Source organism: Halichoerus grypus, chromosome 9 (genome assembly GCF_964656455.1).
Source record: "Halichoerus grypus chromosome 9, mHalGry1.hap1.1, whole genome shotgun sequence".
NCBI classification, from domain to species: domain Eukaryota; kingdom Metazoa; phylum Chordata; class Mammalia; order Carnivora; family Phocidae; genus Halichoerus; species Halichoerus grypus.
Genome location: NC_135720.1, coordinates 48,838,314 through 48,856,851, shown reverse-complemented (window position 1 = coordinate 48,856,851; position 18,538 = coordinate 48,838,314). Strand labels below are relative to the sequence as shown.

Below are 18,538 nucleotides of genomic sequence, written 5' to 3'. Positions count from 1 at the left end.
TAAATACTTGGAATCTCTGCTCTGCTTCTTGCTACCCACGTGGCCTCATCTTGTGGCTTCCTCATAAGTGAAAGGAAGATGCACCCACCCTGCAGTGTTGCCTTGAGGATCAGAGGAGTCAGTATTTACACAGCCATGGGCACAATGGAGACACACCCGAGCAGGCATTGTTAGCTGTTAGCAGTAGTCTCTAGTTCCACTGATGCAAATGCAGACCCTCCCTCAAAGCACACTTCCAGTGTGTTAGCAGGCCAGCTCATCTCCCTCCCACAGCCAGTTAGAGAGGAGAAAAGGAAGGAGGTGTGGGTTTGGACCTTTGCCTGTCTAGGTGGCTGATCCTCCCGGGAGAAGGGAATAGTCTAGCTGTGATGATGTGCCCGATAGCAGGATTTCGGGCATCTTATGCAAAGGGCAGTAGGCTGTGCTCTTGGCAGATGGAGCTCGTCACCATCAGCGGTGTGCATTTCGCCAGTGGAAAGAGCACAGGGCAGCAGTCTTCCCCAACTCTCCAGCTGGCTTCCTCGCAACTCATTAAGGGCCATTTCCTCAGCGATGTCCTCTCTGCCCCCTGAGCTCCATTAGCTCCTCCCTGCCATTCTTTCTTAGACTTGCTTGCTCTTTATTATTAGCCTTTATTCAGTTTTTAGTGATGGATACTTTGTGTGTTTGTTTAGTGACTTCTCTCCCAGTAGATTATATGTAGTTCTGGAGGGCAGGGATTAAGTGTGTTTTATTGACCAAGTACAATCACTTAACTTCAAGTTTTTAATATGTTAAATGAGGATAGTTAATACTGCTTTTGCCTACCTCACTGAGCTGTGAAATTAATAAAGATAATAATGTGAAACTTCCTTGTAAATCATAAAACATGATGCAAATATTAACTATGCTCAGTGCCATGTGTATTTGAATGCACATCATGAGCTGAACACTTGTGCAATGGGCTCCTAGCCAGATGAGCATTTTGTTAAATGAGATAATAAAGGAAAGTGCTTGGAAAAGGATGCACCCCGTGATAGCTCTCATTGTCAGAAGTCAAAGATGGCAGCCCCAACCTCTAAAAATATCATATTCTCTTAGTCCATCTGTAGTAGGCATGAAATAGTTAACTAGGAGCATGCCCTGGGCTGGAGATGTGTAAACATGTGTGACAGTGAATAACCCGGAGCCAATCAATTCTGTACACTTCGGTGGGGGAGGGGGCTCACAAGTTAGTTCTCAACCAAGATGTTCCTTCCCCCTCAAGAGGCAAGGATACTGAGTATGACATCTTCTCCTCCCCTTTGCAGAGAGATTACAGAGGGAGGGAAGACATTTCCAGAAAAATGGAGGCTGCTACCAGCATTTCACAGAGAGTGAAGGGGAGGAGCATGAATCTCCTTAAGCTCAAAGGCTCCACAGATATGGGTGGCATCACACTCGGAACAGGGAGCACAGGAGGGATGGAGTTGACCAGTACACTAGCCCTCACCTGGGGTTCCTCTGCTTTGGACAGACCAGCCAGGAGATGAGAAACAATCCATTCTGATGGCCAGTGTGCAACATGAATCACTGAGGTTGGGAACCCAAAGATCAAACAGTGTTACACCAGAAAGATTAAAGAAATAGATTGGATTGGACCAGAACAGGTATGTTTTCCTTCACTGGGTGGTTCTGAGGTTTTTTTCCTATTTCTTAGGGAAGAAGGAGTAGGAATTGATATCACAACCACACTGGGTACTCCTTGCTGTTTTGGTGTGATTATAATTATGGTTTAATTGACTATTTAGTAATCTATGTAGAGTTTGTTTGCACCTTATGGAATCCCTGGCTCTCCGAGGAACCCCGGATTCCCTATTGTTGGCAGAGAGCCCAGATTTTCCCCAGACCCTCGGCACTAGGCTTTATTTACCGTGTTTTTATATAGCTGGGACTGTTCTAACGAAACACAGGTGAGCAGAGCACCCAGGAGAGGTAAGGTAACAGGAAGAGACAGGATGTGTAAAGGGTCAAAGAGAATAGAAATAGGCCCTTGGATGGGGGCAAGAAGGTGGACCAGACACAGGATCCACAAGGAGACAAAGCCCCAATGCAGATGCATGTCAAGAGGCATAAGCAAAGACCAAGGCTGAGAAAGTGGGATGAAGGAAGGTCACACACACACACACACACACACACACACACACACACACGTGAGATTTAGAAGGAGGAAGGGTACAGATCTGTAAGAAATTGTTTTCTTCCCAATCTTAATTTGTTAAATGACTCCCACTAGCATAATTGTTTTGTCTTAGCCCAAAAAGATTGGGGTTAACTTTACCTTATCTGTCATGGGACCGTGGCCACAGAGAGAACTTCTCTCAGGCCAGATGCTCTCGGTGTCCACCCTGTTCTACCTCCATTTTTTCTAGTCATGAGCCAGCTGGTGTGAGAGATGTGCTGTGAGGGAGGTAAATGTCGGGCACCCCGTGGGCGTCTGAGGCAGAATCCAGGGCTGGGGGAGTCAGGGAAGGCCTTTGGAACCCTGTTATCGCTGTGGAGGGAGAATCCCAGAGCAGGCTGCCTTTGGGGCTGGGGACAGAGAGCAGGCCGGCACTCTGTGCTCTGGGGCCTGGAGGGCCTGGGGCAGGGTGAGCCTAGAGTGAATGGGGAGGCTGAGGGTGAGGAAGGTGGATGCCTCCAACTGCACCATTTTTTACCAAAGGGCAGACTGTGATCTCTGGGAACTGGCAGAACAGCTGCTCAAAGAAAAGTCACCACCTGACCTATCCTCCTTAGTCCTAGAGGAGAGCACTCACACCCTCGTGACACACTCCACGCCCCTGCGAAGGTAAATAAGAGGCGAGTCACAGGAAGAAAAACAGGGTATTAAAGCAGATGCCTGAGAGCGAAAGCAGAGGCTGAGAGTGTGAGCGCAAAGTCGGTGGCGTGGGAGGTGGAGGCGTGTGTGTCCTGCTGAGAAGACACAGGGGCCCTTTGTGCGGGGCCTGAGTCGCCTCCTATGTCCCTGCTGCCGGCTCCTGGGGAACATGCCGGGGCTCCTCCTTTCCACGCTGCTGGGCGCTGCTCTCGCCCAGGTAAGCTCCCTTGCCTCCTGCTTCCCCTCGGGAGGCTGCGGCGGCTCCGTATTTCTTCAGGCCAGAAACGAAAAAGGAGGAAGCGGGTGTGTGTGTGTGTGGGGGGGGGGGGGTTGGGGGTTGGGGGGGGGTAAATTCCTTGTGGAAAGACTTCATGCCCAACAGGGAGCCATTTTCCTCTCCAAAGAAAGTTGGGTTTTAGTTTATTAGCTTCGGGAAAGAAGTGGAAAACATTTCTCCCTCTCAGGTAATGGCACTAAATCGTACTTTCGATATGTTTGAACAGCTCTCAGACTGGAATAATGTGTATTTTTGAGTGGAGTGAGACACACACCACGGATCTGGGAGGCGCAGGCCTGCCTGGTGCGGCGGGGTGAGCAGTGCCTCTTGGTCCGGGCCCCAGGCTGGGGCTCAGCTTTCCACGGCTGCGTGCAAAACGTGCAGACAGCCACTGGAAAAATGGATTCTGACAACTCTCTTCAGTTAAGCCTCTTCTTGTTGGAGAGGAGCACTTCGGATACACATTTATATTTTTAAAACATTCTGTTGCTTTGTCTTTTCTCAAATCATGTGTTTCTCACTCTTCATGAAAGGGAATCAGTCCATGAAGACTTTGAAATAGTTCAAGCAACAGACCAAAGGGAAGTTTAATTTAATAGGAGCAATTCATTGCCTTAATATTTTTTACCAAGAAGATGAAAACAGGGTGACTTATTTATGGATTTACACGGTGGAGGTTATTGCTTGCACAGAGGATGGAGCTTTTGAAACCTGGTGATTTGAAAAACATGGGACGTGTCTTTGAGTTAATAGTTGATTAGGGCAGTAAATTGTATTTTAGGAAACAAGAGACTGAAATATGTTGTATTTTATACAGAGAGATCTAAGATTATAAAAGAATCCTAATAAGAATGCCGGTGGTACAGTTTATTTCCACTGTTATGTGGAGGGCACATTTCCCCAGCAGAAGTGAGATGGGGCTACCTATCTCCCAGTCCACCCTTCTTGAGAAAAGGCGTATCATTGTTGTGAATGGAAAGCCTACAAGGTATTCCCAAACAGGAAGTATTCCATTATAGAGAGATGTGTCCACAGTTAAAACAAACAAACAAACAAACATAAAAAGGTGCTAAAATATAGCAACAAGAAAGTATTATTTTGCTTACTTTTGCCATTATGAATTTTTGAGGAAGCATACCTACCATTCGTTGAACATCTGCCACATGCCAAGCACTGTGCTAGGTACTTTAGTTATTATCTTAATCCTCAAAATAACCTTATAAGGTGGATATTAATAATCCCATTTTACAGAGGAGGATTAAGGCTCAAAGATCAAATAAATGATAGAAAGTCATCGAAGATCACTCTATGTGTAGAGAGAGCTATACCAAAGCTCAGCTCTGGTTTCAAAACCCTTTCTGTTACACCAAAAGAACCTGTTGGGTGTACCAAAGGAATTCTGTTCCATTTCTTTTCTGTTGCACCAAAAGAGTCTGCTGACTCTTTTGTTGTTCTGAGATTTTGATTTTGAAAACAGTCAAAATGTCTGAAGAAAAAAGAAATATATATATATATATGTATATATATCTTCATATTTTCCCACTATTTGCCATTTCTGGGACTCTTCATTTCTTTTTTTCTGAATTACTATCTCTTGTAATTTTCCTTTAGACTGAAGATCTTCCTTTAATATTTCTTGTGAGGCAGGTATGCTAGCAATAACTTCTCTCAGTTTTTGTTTAACTGGAAATGGCTTTAATATCACCTTCTCTTTTGAAACATAGTTTCACTGGAGATAGAATACCAGGTTGACAGTCCCCCTCCCCAACCCCTTTCCGCACTGGGTCTTGTTCTTCTCTTCCTCCTCCTTTTTTTTTTTTTTTTTAAAGACTTTATTTTTTTTAGAGTAGCTTTAAGATCACAACAAATCTGAGGGGTGCCTGGGTGGTGCAGTTGGCTAAGCATCTAACTCTTGGTTTCTGCTTAGGTCATGATGTCAGGGTCATGAGATCGAACCCTGTACTGGGCTCTGTGCTCAGCATGGAGTCTGCTGGAGATTTTCTCTCCCTCTCCTTCTGTCCCTCCCACTTGTGCTCTATCTCTCCCAAATAAGTAAATAAGTCTTAAAAAAAAAATTATAGCAAATTTGAGAGGAAGGGACAGAGATATCCTGTATACCACCTTCTCCTACACATTCATAGCTTCCCCATTAACATCATCCTCCAGAATGGTACATTTCTTACAACTGGTGAACCTACATTGACACATTATTACCTAGAGTTCATAGTTTACCTTGGGGTTCACTTTTGGTGATGTACATCCTATGAGTTTGGGTAAATGTATAATGACATGTATCCACCATTATAGTATCATAGAGTATTTTTGATGCCCTAAAAATCCTCTGTGCTCCACCTGTTTACCCCTTCCCTCAACACCTGGCAGCTACTGATCTTGTTACTGTCTCCATAGTTTTGACCTTTTCCAGAATGTCATGTAGTTGGAATCATACAATATGTAGACTTTTCAGATTGGCTTCTTTCGCTTAGTAATACGTGTGTCTTTTCATGGATTGATAGCTCATTTCTTTTTAGCACTGAATAATATTCTATTGTCTGGCTATATCCAAGGCACCTACTGAAGAACACTGTGGTCTCCTTTTGATGGGAAGTCAGATCTCATTCTTTTTGTTATTCTTTTGTATGTAATGCTTTTTTTTTCTCACTCTGCTTTCAAAGTTTTCTCTTCATCTTTGGTTTTCAACAGTGCTACCTTGTGGCCTCAGAGATTATATAGAAATGCTCCAAGACTGGAAAGAGAAACAGGTGTCCCCAGGTGGGCAGTTTTAAGAGTAGGCATTTCCTTAAGAGGCAGCCATATGAGGAAAAGCATGGAGGAGGAAACTACCCGGGTCCAGTAAGCAGCAAGGTGCAGAGAAGAGTGCATTGAGGGTGAAGGCTGGAGAGGAAGGCATAAACCAGCACAGGCTCTAGACGGCATGCTTATAATTTCGGACTGCACAGTGTAACCAGTAGGGGACCACTCATGGGCTTGAAGGAGAGGAGTAGTAGAATCAGATATGTTTTTTAAAGAGATCCCTCCAGCAGCAATGTGGTAGATTCATTTGGGAAGTCATTCTCGAGGAAGGAATGTGTTGCAATCATACTCAGTAGCGGTGCAAACGGTGAAAGAGTGACTAGTTCTAGGAATATAAGGACACTAAGCATTAGTCACTGAATGGCTATGGGGGGTGAGGAAGGTACTTTAGTTATTATCTTAATTATCTTAATTGGAGGTGAGGAAGAGGAAAATGACCCGGATGACTCCTGGCTTCCTAACTCCAAACTTGGAAGAAGCTGTCCAAAGGGGCAGAGGTGGGTGAGGGATGATGAGTTTGGGGAAATGAGCTTTTCCCACGGGACATTCTAGTGGCGATGTCCAGTACGTAGTGAGCTATATGACTCTAGAGCTCAGTGGAGAAATCCTAGATGGAAATTTAGTTTTGAAGCTTGCACAAGGTGGAAATTGAAGGCAAGGGAGTAGACGAGATTGCTAAGAGACAGTGTGCAGAGGGTGAAAAGCAATACATTAAGGACACGAAACACCGATTAGTCTAAATGTAAGTCATATTTGGGGTAACAGGAATCTGCTTAACCGACTGAGCCACCCAGGCGCCCCCTGCCTCTCTCCCTTTTAAGGATGCTTGTGGTTACATTGGGCCCACCTGGTTAATCCAGGATAATCTCATCTCAAGATTTTTAACTGCATCTGCAAAATCCCCTTTGCTTTGTAAGGTAACATGTTAATAAGGTTCCAGGGAATGGAACACAGATATCTTTGAAGGGAGAATTACTATGCCTATTACAGGTGGATAATAATGGCTACTCACTGTTCTTATGAAGGTTCAGTGATATAATCATATAAGGCACTTGGCACATAGGAGGTCCCATGTTCTTTCATTCAATACGTTTTATTACAGGCGATAAGACAGACACTAAGCAAAGAGCTTGCCCTTCAAGAAGCTCACATTCTTGATGCATGCGTCAGAAAATAAACAAGTAGAAAATATAGGAATAAGATAGGTGGTAAGAAGGTCTATGGGGAAAAGGCTGGGGCAGGGTGCTTTTATAAAGGGTGGTCAAGAAGGGCCTCACTGATAAATGTGAGCACAGACCCAAGCAAGTGAAAGAGTGAGGGTCGAAGGTACCTGTAGGCTTGGAGTGTTCAAAGAATGAGGTGGGTGTGGAGTGGAGGGAAGCAAGCCAGTGGGTGTGCAGGCCTTAGAGGGTAGTTTGGCTTTTTTTTTTTTTAAAGATTTTATTTATTTATTTGAGAGAGAGAGAGAGAGCACGCGTGAGCAAGCATGAGCAGGGGGGTGGGGCAGAGGGAGAGGGAGAAGCAGACTCCCCACTGAGAAGGGAGCCTGATGCGAGACTCAATCCCAGGACCCTGGGATCATGACCTGAGCTGAAGGCAGACCCTTAACCAACTGAGCCTGGTAGTTTGGCTTTTACACTGAAATGGGAAGCCATGAGGAAGCCACCTCTTCTGAGGAAGGAGTGACAGGAGTTAAAGTATGATTGTAAAAAGATATACATAGTTAATGTATACCATTTGATAAGCTCCGGGATAAGTACATACTCATAAAACCATCACCGCTACCAAAGCCATGAACATATCCATGACCCCTCAAAGTTTCCTCCTGTCCCCTTTATTATTCTTTGTGTGTGGTAAGAACAATTAACAGAAGATCTACTCTCTGAGCAAAATTTAAGTGTATAATAACAGTATTGTTAGCTATGGGTGCTGTAGCTTATTTTATTTTAACCATTCTGCGGGGTGGAGGATATAGAGGACAGAGGGGGAAGCAAGGAGAACCTTTAGGAGACTATTATAATCATCTAAGGTGAGAAATAATAGTGGCTTGGATCACTAGGATAGCAGTGGAGGTGCTAAGAAATGATTAGAGTGGGTACATTTTAAAGATATCACCAACAGGATTTACTGATGGGGTGGGATGTGAAATGTGACAGAAGAGGCAAGAGGGACCGCACCCCAAGGTATTCTGAAAAAATGAAACTGGCGTGTGCTCAAGCAGGGGTGTGCGTGGAGTAGATTGGGAGGGAAACTTGGGAGACTGTTTTGGTCACGTTGAGCTTGCTAAGCCTGTCAGATCTCCACGGGGAGATCTGGCAGGTTGCGTCGGAGTCCGGAAGGGAGATGTGGCGGGAGATAGGAGATACAGCGAGGGGAGAGCCTTGAGAGGTATTCATTCACCACAGGGGGCTCCAATTAGGGATGAAGAGCGTGCAGAGAACCCAGCAAAGCACACGGAGAAGGAGCCATCAGCGAAGAGAGAGGAGGAAGAAAGTGAGGTTCTGGAAGCTGAGTGAAGAAAGGTTCAAGGAAAGAGGGATGGGGTCAGATACTGATAAATACTATCACAACTCACCACACTGTATCCTACCCGTGTAGGGGAAGTCTTCTATTTCTAGAAATCTCTGAAATTAGTTTGAGGAATCTAATGGCACCTGTGTTACCCACCGAAGTTCTGCTGCAGGGCGCAGGGCGGCGGGCCGTTGGCCAGGGCGCCGGAAGGAAGGCCCGGAGAGGAACCGGAAGTGCAGCCTCGCAGACAGTTTTGTCACTGGCCCTGTAAATGCCCTCGTCAGAAGCCCAGCTGTCCTCCTGGAGTGAGCTTGCTGAGGGACGGCTGCGGGTGCTGTAAGATCTGTGCCAAACAGCCGGGGGACATCTGCAATGAAGCCGACCTCTGTGACCCCCACAAAGGGCTGTACTGTGACTACTCGGCCGACAGGCCTCGGTTCGAGACCGGAGTGTGTGCGCGTAAGTGTCTCCTGCTGGGACCGCGGGAGACGCTCGAGTCTGGGCGCCAGTTCTCCCCCTGTCGTTGTCCCTGTGGAATAATCAGCGGAGTTAGGCCACATGTGAGGTGGGTTTCGTTTTCACACACCGGCGGGACCGGCTTTGTCACAGTGGACAGCATGGGACACTGGCAGATGTTTACACGTGGTCAGAACCCCCTGTTATTGATATTGCATCGAAGTGATCTTGTAGCCATTCGTAGGTGATTGCTTTTAGGGAGAAAAATAGCAAAGATTATGTAAATCGAGTCTGACTTCTTCCAGCGCCACACAGTGACAGCTTTTGATACTGCGGTCGAACGCAGTCTGAATTCAGCCTTCTCTGTAACTAAAAACGAATCTCGCTTCAGATGTAAGGATGTGTGTAGGGTATGCAGACATCCTGCTTCCATCTCAGCCTTTCCAGATAACCAGCAAGTCACTGTGCTTTTTAACTGAAGCAGATGTGTAAAAAGGAAGTTTGTGTGTGTGGGGGAGGGGGTACTCCAAATCACAGCCTGACCCTCAGTGTGAGGGGTTTTTAGCTCTGGAGACACTTTGAGACCCTCTGAATCTACACCTCGACGCCAATTCAGGATCCTGATTTACCTGGGATTAAAATGAAAATTTCCAAGGGAAGAGAAATACGCATGTCAGCTGGACATTTTAGTCAGTCTGTAGGAAAGACTGCGTGGGCAGGCAAATTACTCCCGGAAGTGTGGGTGTGAGCGTGGACCGAATGTGTAGAGCTGTTCAGGTTTGATAGCCTGATACCCTGTTTAGTGCTGACTAAACTATATTGATTAAGAACGTAGGCGCTGGGTTCCAATTCTGGGCTTTATATGCTGAGTGACCTTGAGGTCAAGTTGCTTAACCTCTCTGTGCCTCAGCTACGTATTATATACTTCCTACCTTACAGAAATGCCAGGAGGAGCAAATGAAATAAGGATACAAAACCCCAAACACTTAGCAGAATATCTGGTCGGCAGTAGACTCCTAAAAATGTTAGCTATTACTTATGAAAATTTAACAGGGAAAACATGTCCTATCAGACTGTGGCATGGCAATACCTCTTTCTCCCAAACGGTGCTGGGCACGTTATTTCATTAACCTAACAAGCACGTAGTGAGCAGCCACTACCACGCCAGGCACTGTGACCAGCAGCTGGGGAGAAAACAAAGAAAAAAAATATATATATAGGCCCTGCCCTCACAGAGTCAAAGTTTATTGTGTCAGATCTTTCCACATGTGACGTCACATACAATGTGGTGAGTATTTTAACAGAGTGTAGCCATGAGGATGGGGTGGAGATGACCTCTAACTGGGGTCACAAACTGTGGCCCAGGGGCCATATTTGGGCCCAGAGCCTGTTTTTGGAAATAACATTTTATTGGAGCACAGCCACACCATCCAGTTACATGGTCTGTGGCTGCTTTGTGGTCCAGAGCCCAGTAGCTGCGACAAAACCCCAATGGTCTATAAATGCTAAGATATTTACTGTTTGGCTCTTTACAGAACATTTTCTGACCTGTGATATAGAACAATGATTTTTAAACTTTGGTCTGAGGACCCCTTTAGTCTTAGAAATTAATGAAGACCCCAAGAGCTTTTGTTTATGTGGGTTTTCTCTATTGGTATTTAAGTGGATTAGAAATTTAAAAATACTAATTCATTTAAAAACAGGAAACTCATTGCAGCTTGGTGGGAATATATTTATGAAAAAATATTTTATTTTCTAAAACAAAGGAAAAATTAGAAGAATGGAATAGGTTTATATTTTTGTACCTCTCTCTAATGTCCAGCTTAACAGAAGATAGATTTCCCCATCTGCTTCTGCTTTCAATCTATTCCTGTATGTTATTTTGGTTGAAATCTATGAAGGGAATCCAGCCTGACACAAATAGGTCATTGGAAAAGGCAGGAATATTTTAACAGAATTTTCAGATAATTGCAAATATTCTTTTTGATATTAAAACTTGAGAAGTGGTAATTTCTTGAAAATCAGCTGCATGATGGAATCTGCAACTGTATCAATGAACTTGTCAAACTCTGTGACAATAAAATGGTCTATCCAAGACCTACTTGGAATGGGTCTTTTACTCATACATAATTTTGTAATACCTTGCATTGGTTATTTGGAAAATGCTAGTTTGGAACAATGGTTATGTAGATGTTCCAAATATTGATATACTTAATTATATATTTTTAAAAATCACATTAATTAATACTAATCTCATCAGAAAAGTCTGCATATTGGGTAGCTATAAAGAGCTCGGTGGTGGATACAGGTTTTCCAAAATTATAATTCTTACTTGAAAGCCTGAATTCTGTCATTGGCCAGAAAGTTGTTTTCCTTGAAGTGACAGGCTCACTGTTGATTTTCAAGGAAACGTCTGCCAAATGCCTGAGTAATCATGGCTTCTCTGTCAGTCATTTCTTTAGGTGAAATTCCTACTAAAAAAGTGGCTGGTTCAGCCCAAGACTCAAACAATAGAATAGGTGCTTCTCCTCAAGATGATAGAATATCTATAGAAATGCTCTATGAATACTTCCTATTTTGTCACACAGGATATTAAAAAGACATATATTTGATGGTTAAGATTTAATAAAGTTAGTAATTCTTACTGTGCTATCAGGACATTATTAAGTAAAACTAGCTTTTTTTCCCCCAAAAGTACATTTATGGACAAGTGCAGTGGCAAGGCAGAAATATAGTGACCGCCCTGTATGGTCTGCTTCATGCTAAGGTTCCAGCAGTGGCTCTAGCCACCATTGCTTTGGTACCTTCAGCGCAAATATCAACACAGTGAAAACAGTCAGCCACCTCTTAGTATTCTGAAAAAGAGTTTTGACCTTGCAGATGCTCTTGAAAGGGCCTCAGTATTGCCAGGAGACCCAAGGGGTCACACTTTTGAAACCTGTTGATTCAGGTCAAGAATGCCTCTCAGAGGAGTGAAAATTTCCTCCAATTCTCTTAATGAAAGAAAAAAATTAGTTACCGTGCAGTACTGTAATTAAACCAGTTATGATTTCTTCAGCCATTCTGGTAGCCTCATTTCCTACGAATATATCCCTGCCTATTGTTGGACATCTGGGGAAACCTCTTACCTGCCACCAACCCATGTCTCAGACTTAGAATCATTATCTCACTCCTATCCTCACAGTGATAGAACAGGGCCTGTATTTGGTCTTAATTCTGAAAGTGACCAATTGGGGCCAATAGCCTACAATAAAATGAAAATGTCTGATTTTCACCTTTTATAGATGTTCTGAAAAGGAGGTTCCAGATGGGGCCTAAGAAGTTGAGAACGCTACCTCGTGAAGGAGATAGCTATTACCTCTGTGGTTTATCATGGGAGGTCTGGACTATCAGTTATGGCTTCTTTGGTGATTTTGCTCTTCTCTCTTTTCAGACCTTATAGCTGTGGGATGCGAGTTCAACAGGGTACATTATCATAATGGCCAAGTCTTTCAGCCCAACCCCCTGTTTAGCTGCCTCTGTGTGAGTGGGGCCATTGGATGCACACCTCTGTTCATACCAAAGCTGGCTGACAGTCACTGCTCTGGGGCTAAAGGTAGAAAGAAGTCTGATCAATCCAACTGTGGCCTGGGACCATTCCAACAGCAGCTTTCAGCAACCTACAAAACAATGCCAGGTGCTTAGAGGCATATTTAATTTTCATGTATGGCTTCTCGTGATTTTCTTTCATGTTCCTTTGATGTATCACAGGTACTCAGTAAGCACTTATTGATTAGTGGTCAATGTGAGATTTAGTTTGGCTGCCTCAGAGAGGTATATTCTAAGTATCTCAAAAGGAAACTTCGTAATGTTTTAGATTTTTCCAGTAAAACATTCCAGTGTTTAAAAGCTCTGCTGGGTCAGAAAAACTCTTCTATGCCTCTGCTCATTCCCACTCAACCTCTTCTCAGGAAAGTTGACCAACTATTTATTGTTCATGTGCACCCTGGGAAAAACTTTTACTTGTTTTGTTATATTACGGGCAAGTAGTGCGAACCATCCTGTCCCCAAAATTTTCAAAGGCAACTTTGCTATATGATGGAAGCTTACTGATTAAAAATATTTAAGAATATGTTTAGAATTTGTAAATATTGTTTCTAAAAACAGAAAACTGCTGACATAAGATTATCCTCTGGGAATGAAGCTCTCCAGTCACCAACCGCTCTCTAAATCAACACACGTACAGGTGTTTTAAAGTAGGTTCCCCAGGTATGAGAGTAGTCAGAAACCTATAATGAGACTCATCACTCGTCTTGAGCACTGGCCATTTGCGGTGAGTGTCCATATATGCATAAAGGCTGTACTCTGGTCAGCTCTAAGTTAATATCTTATTTAAGTGCCAGGGCATTTTGGGGACAGGAGTTTCAAAAACACCAACCAATGAAGCACAGATGAGGAAGACTCAGAAGGGTCAGTATTCATGCCTGGTTATTATTCACACCTCTGTGTTTTCAACCAGAAATCAAGAATGCCTTTTTAACGAAATTTAGAGCTTAGGAAATGAAAGGTGCCATGGAGATACAGAAGGGATATTCATCTACACCAAAAACTCCCAAGTTCGTGTCTATTATGTGGATATTTAATAAAAGCACTTATCATCAGAGAAATGAGTTTTAGATATCTAAAAACTAACTCTATGAAAGGAACATTCTCAGAGACTTCCATTAAGCCAATTAATTTGAAAATAATTTAACAGGGTGTGGTGAATTTGCATTTACCATACTTAGTTTCTCAGCTAATAGCAAGACACTACTAATGCTCTAAAACCTCTAAAATTATAAGCCCAACTGTTCTTTTTTCCCCAAAATGTACAGGAACAGTTGATTTTCTGCATTGGATCTGAGGGACTCAGTGTGAGTTCTTGGGACCCATGCATGAACCTCACCTTAGCCCAACAGTTTCCACAAGTAAAGCCCTTTGGATCAAGTTCAGTCAGTCTCCTTTGTGGAGGTAGAGCAGTTCCAGATGATTCACTTGGAACCTGGTTGGAGGGGGTGTTACATGGTCATTCTTAATGGTTAATGCTTTGCTACAAAAAACGAGAACATCTGCCACTGTGCTCTTGGTAGTTGAGATCACAGGCCTAGATAGGTTTCAAAGGAACTGTATGTTCAGTCTAAAGTCTCTCCTCTGCTTAACTTTGAAGCTGTGTTTATGGGCCCAAACAGAAGTTGGTTTTTAAAATTAAGCACAGTGACAAACACATACTTTAAGGTATATTTGTGGTAGTAATTTATATACTTACTTAATTCCAGACAGCCTATGGTTGGAATCTAGCCTTTGTTTGCTCCATATGAAGCATGCAGTGACATAATGCCCCTATGCTTTCCTCACTGCTCACCAAATACTAAATAAACTCTTTAAAAACTCTTCTAGTTTTCTTGCTTTTTAATGAATGTTAAATTCCTGAACTGCAGCTCTTTGCTTAACTTTAAGGGGGTTATTGGTAATATGATAATCTAACCTTCCTTTATTTATTGCAGATGCGTGCCGTGCTTTTAATCTGCTTCCTGCATTGAGGTCTTTAAACTGTTGTCTACCTTCCAGGTATCTTCATGTTTCTGCTTCCTCTCCCTCAGTTCCTTGTGCAATTGCAAGATCCTACTGTAATAACACTGAAAGCAGTAAAGTATCATTTTATTCAAAGACAGCAGATACTTCAAAGTGACTTATATTTCCTATTAAGAAGGCAGTTTTTGTGGGGGGGTGGGGTGGGGAGTATATTTTCAGAGTTTTAGATTGGCATTTTGAAGTAATGTAGCCAGAATTTTGCTATGTTCAACTGCAGACTCAAATCACAACCTTATTCCAAGCATCCATTTTAGGATGCATATTAACCTTAAGGAAATGCTTTGAGAAAATAAGCCAATATGTAGTTTGTTAAAAACAAAGCAATGGCCTGATTCATTCATGAGAACAAGAAGTTCCCAATGGATTTATAAGATGGAAGAATTATTATGCACTCATTGTATTCTCATTATTCATCCCCTTCTCCTCCCTTCTGCTAAGCAGGAATCAGTGGAGGGGGCTCCATCTATCCACCAACTTACCCAGCCACCCAGAGATCTATCCATCTTTTCCTTTGCCATGTCTTTTTCTAGAACTGATTTGAAATGGCTAGCCAATGGAATGAATACAATGGGCCTGATACCATAGTGAATGTAGCAATTAAGCTGAATGAATAAAATAGATTACACATTTGCCATGACTTAGTATATGATTATTTTGATTAGTTCAATGTAATGTAGAGAATTTTCTAAAAGACTAGATTAAAATAAGTGGAGGAAAAATAACTGGCCTAAATAGTTTATTCTCAAATATAACTTTTGTATTTTAGATTTTAACATAATATGAAATTTAACATTAAGACATTGTTCTGATTAATACCTTGAACTCCTTAATCCTACTAATGTCTGTTTCATTGTTAAAAAGAATATCCAGCAAGAGGCAAGAACCAGAGAAAACACAGTAGTTTACTCCTTAGATGAGCTAAGCAGAAGCATATGGATGCATCTACTCAGATTTTCAAAGATATTTTTATTCTTCCTAAGACATTGGACTGTCACATTTGATTGAAAGGTAATTTGGAAAGCGGGAAAAAGAGAATGATGAATTAGACCATAAGCTTATTTTATGCTGAGTTACATTACATAAAAGGTTCTGATCTATTAAATATTAGCTGAAAAATAATGATTAAAAGTGGTCTGTCGACATGAGTACATATATGTATACCCGTGTACTTTCCCCCCTTTATTTTAGCTTATAGGAATCTCCCACTTGTTTGGAAAAGAAAATGTCTTGTGCAAGCAACAAAGTGGACACCTTGCTCCAGAACATGTGGGATGGGAATATCTGATCGGGTCACCAATGAAAATAGCAACTGTGAAATGAGAAAAGAGAGAAGACTGTGTTACATTCAACCTTGTGACAGTAATATATCAAAGAGAGTAAAGGTAACATTTAATTAGATTTAACTTCATTATAATTCAATATTAAGAAACTCCTGAAAAGTGCCCGTGTGTTTTAGAGGGATAGATGGTATGTGGTTCTTATAAAAATAAAATCACCTCATTGTAACTCAGACTATCTCAGAGGAAAACAAAGATTAATCTAACTGCACTTCATGGGGAAAATCTTACCAAGCGGAGAGGTAATGTTACCCTGCTGATTCTAGATACTCTAACAACTTAATAGTGTGGGTCTTGATCAGCCTGATTTCTTCTGGTACACCCAACATACATGTTTTTTAAAAATAGATCCTTTTCAGATTATTTTAAAAAATATATTAATTTTATATAGTGGAATCAAGGCAATGGATAAAAGACTTTGGTTGCTACATAATTATAAAAACAGACATTATGAACATCAGAGAAATTCTGGTCTTGGTTATCAAGTTGGAGGGGGAAACCACCAAGTCCAGAACGTTCTGTGCTTAGATAGTAAACTTGCCAAAGGACTGTGACAAAATATTTACTCTAGACTTGTTTGGTATAACTAGAGCTGGTCCTGCTTCTAGGACAAGGCATGATAACCGTCCCAAGAGTAAGTTTTAGGAATGCTAAAAGTCTTCTCATCTCCAAGTTATTCCCTATCATATTAAGAAGTTGACAACTCAATTTTAAAGGGATTAAGATATGTATTCATTTATTTATCCACTCAAAACTGTCTGAGCTGTGTTAGGGAATTTGCTAAGTCTTAGGTAAATAAACATTTAGTAAGACATGGCCCTGGATATTAAAAAAGACAGAAATTTTCACTGTGGAAACTGTGGAACTAAGTCAAGAGTAGATAACAGAAAAGACTGGGGAGCGGGTCCTCTACTATGATGGAACAAGAACAGGGAGGACAGACCTCTGGAGAGGGGATTTCGAAGGTAGAAAAGAGAGTGCTGAAAGTCACTAAATGAGAAATATTAATGCCCCGGAAATAATTTATCTCTGTTTGTATTTCTATATAGAGTATCACTTTTCTAAACTGTTGTAACCAAATTAAAGAATGACTTCTTAATGTTATGTACCTTTTCAGATCCCCAAAGGAAAAACATGCCAACCTACTTTCCAACTCCTCAAAGCTGAAAAATTTGTCTTTTCTGGATGCTCAAGCAGTCAGAGTTATAAACCCACTTTCTGTGGAGTATGCTTGGATAAGAGATGCTGTGTCCCTAATAAGTCTAGAATGATTACCATTCAATTTGATTGCCCAAATGAAGGGTCATTTAAATGGAAGATGCTGTGGATTACATCTTGTGTATGCCAAAGGAACTGCAGAGATCCAGGAGATATATTTTCTGACCTCAAGATCCTATAAAACCTAGTATATATGGGAAAAGTTAAGTTCAGGTAATCATGTCATTACGTTAGAAAATTAGAGTGCTTTTAAAAGGGTGGCAAATCTACCTTTTTGATTTAAAAAAGGGAAGAATACCTACCTATTCTCAGATGACTCTATTTAAGGCATTAGAAGTTATTAAAAAGGTTCTCTTGGGGCGTCTGGGTGGCTCAGTCGTTGGGCGTCTGCCTTTGGCTCAGGTCATGATCCCAGGGTCCTGGGATCAAGCCCCGTATCGGGCTCCCTGCTTGGCGGGGAACCACTCCCCCTGCTTGTGTCCCTGCTCTCGCTAGGTCTCTGTCAAATAAATAAATAAAATCTTAAAAAAAAAAGTTCTCTTAAAAATTCATGTAGAACTTGGTGCAGCTCTTTCTGCTCACAGGTCTTGTCCCTGTGCTTTAATAAAACCGTTTTTGCACCCAAGAAGCTATATATATATAAATATATATAAATCTTAAAAGTGAGCTCTTACTTTAAATGTATAATTATGAAATACACAGATAGTTGCTTCCATCTACATATTCCATACATAATGGAAAAATTATACAATTTATAAGACAGCATTTTATTCTATAAAATAATCTGGAATACTTTGTTAAAGATGTGTAAAAAGTTTAGAACTTTTTTAAAACTTTGTTTTTTAAAACTTTATCTGTACTTTGACAATGTAGCCAGGATTCCATCAGATGATAATCATTACGTGGTGAGCAAGATTCTGGGTTTAATTCTTAAATAAGATAAGATTAAACTGCAAATATAATTTCCAGTACCCTATCCTGAGTATCAGTTTATTAAGATTTCTTTTGAAAGAAGAAAACAGAACTTCTTTGGCCATTACTGACAACTGTAATCTAAAAGTTTTTATACCAAATACTGTACAAAATGAAATTTCTAAGATAATTTGGCCATTATTGACAAGTGTAATCTAAAAGTTTTTATACCAAATATTATAAAAAATGAAATTTCTAAGATAAAGATCAAGAGCAGTATCCTTACTTTGAAAAGGAAAGAAACTTAAAAACTTAGCACTAAAGAAAGCACAGATTATTTTGGCTTGAGAATAAATTGTTCCTAAAAATTACTTCTTAAGTGATAAATCCACCTATGGATTTAAAATATAAATTGTATTTAAAGATAAATTAATGTTAAAACTATAACTGGAGATTATAGTAACTGGAACATGTTCACTAGACTATTACAGCCATTTTCCCGTGAAGTTTGGAAGATGTCAAGCTAAGTAATGTTCTGTTTGCTTATATAAATGGTGACAAGCA

The 18,538-nt window shown here is 41.4% G+C and overlaps 1 protein-coding gene across 1 annotated transcript; it reads left to right on the top strand.

Annotated features, from left to right (window-relative positions):
* The first annotated feature begins 2,842 nt into the window (after nucleotides 1-2,842).
* On the top strand, nucleotides 2,843-18,453 carry CCN6 (cellular communication network factor 6). Its single transcript, XM_036110410.2, has 5 exons — nucleotides 2,843-3,056; nucleotides 8,603-8,900; nucleotides 12,331-12,573; nucleotides 15,696-15,889; nucleotides 16,962-18,453. The coding sequence occupies exons 1-5, from the start codon at nucleotides 3,009-3,011 to the stop codon at nucleotides 17,241-17,243; spliced, it is 1,065 nt and encodes a 354-aa protein (XP_035966303.1). The 5' UTR covers nucleotides 2,843-3,008; the 3' UTR covers nucleotides 17,244-18,453.
* The last annotated feature ends 85 nt before the right edge of the window (nucleotides 18,454-18,538 follow it).

What these genes read in the sequence shown, in the direction of transcription:
- CCN6 (XM_036110410.2), top strand. Translation starts at nt 3,009, where the DNA reads ATGCCGGGGCTCCTCCTTTCCACGCTGCTGGGCGCTGCTCTCGCCCAG. An exon ending in CGAGACCGGAGTGTGTGCGC is followed by an intron (nt 8,901 to 12,330) that starts GTAAGTGTCTCC and finishes CTCTCTTTTCAG; the next exon opens with ACCTTATAGCTGTGGGATGC. An exon ending in AACCTACAAAACAATGCCAG is followed by an intron (nt 12,574 to 15,695) that starts GTGCTTAGAGGC and finishes CCTTTATTTTAG; the next exon opens with CTTATAGGAATCTCCCACTT.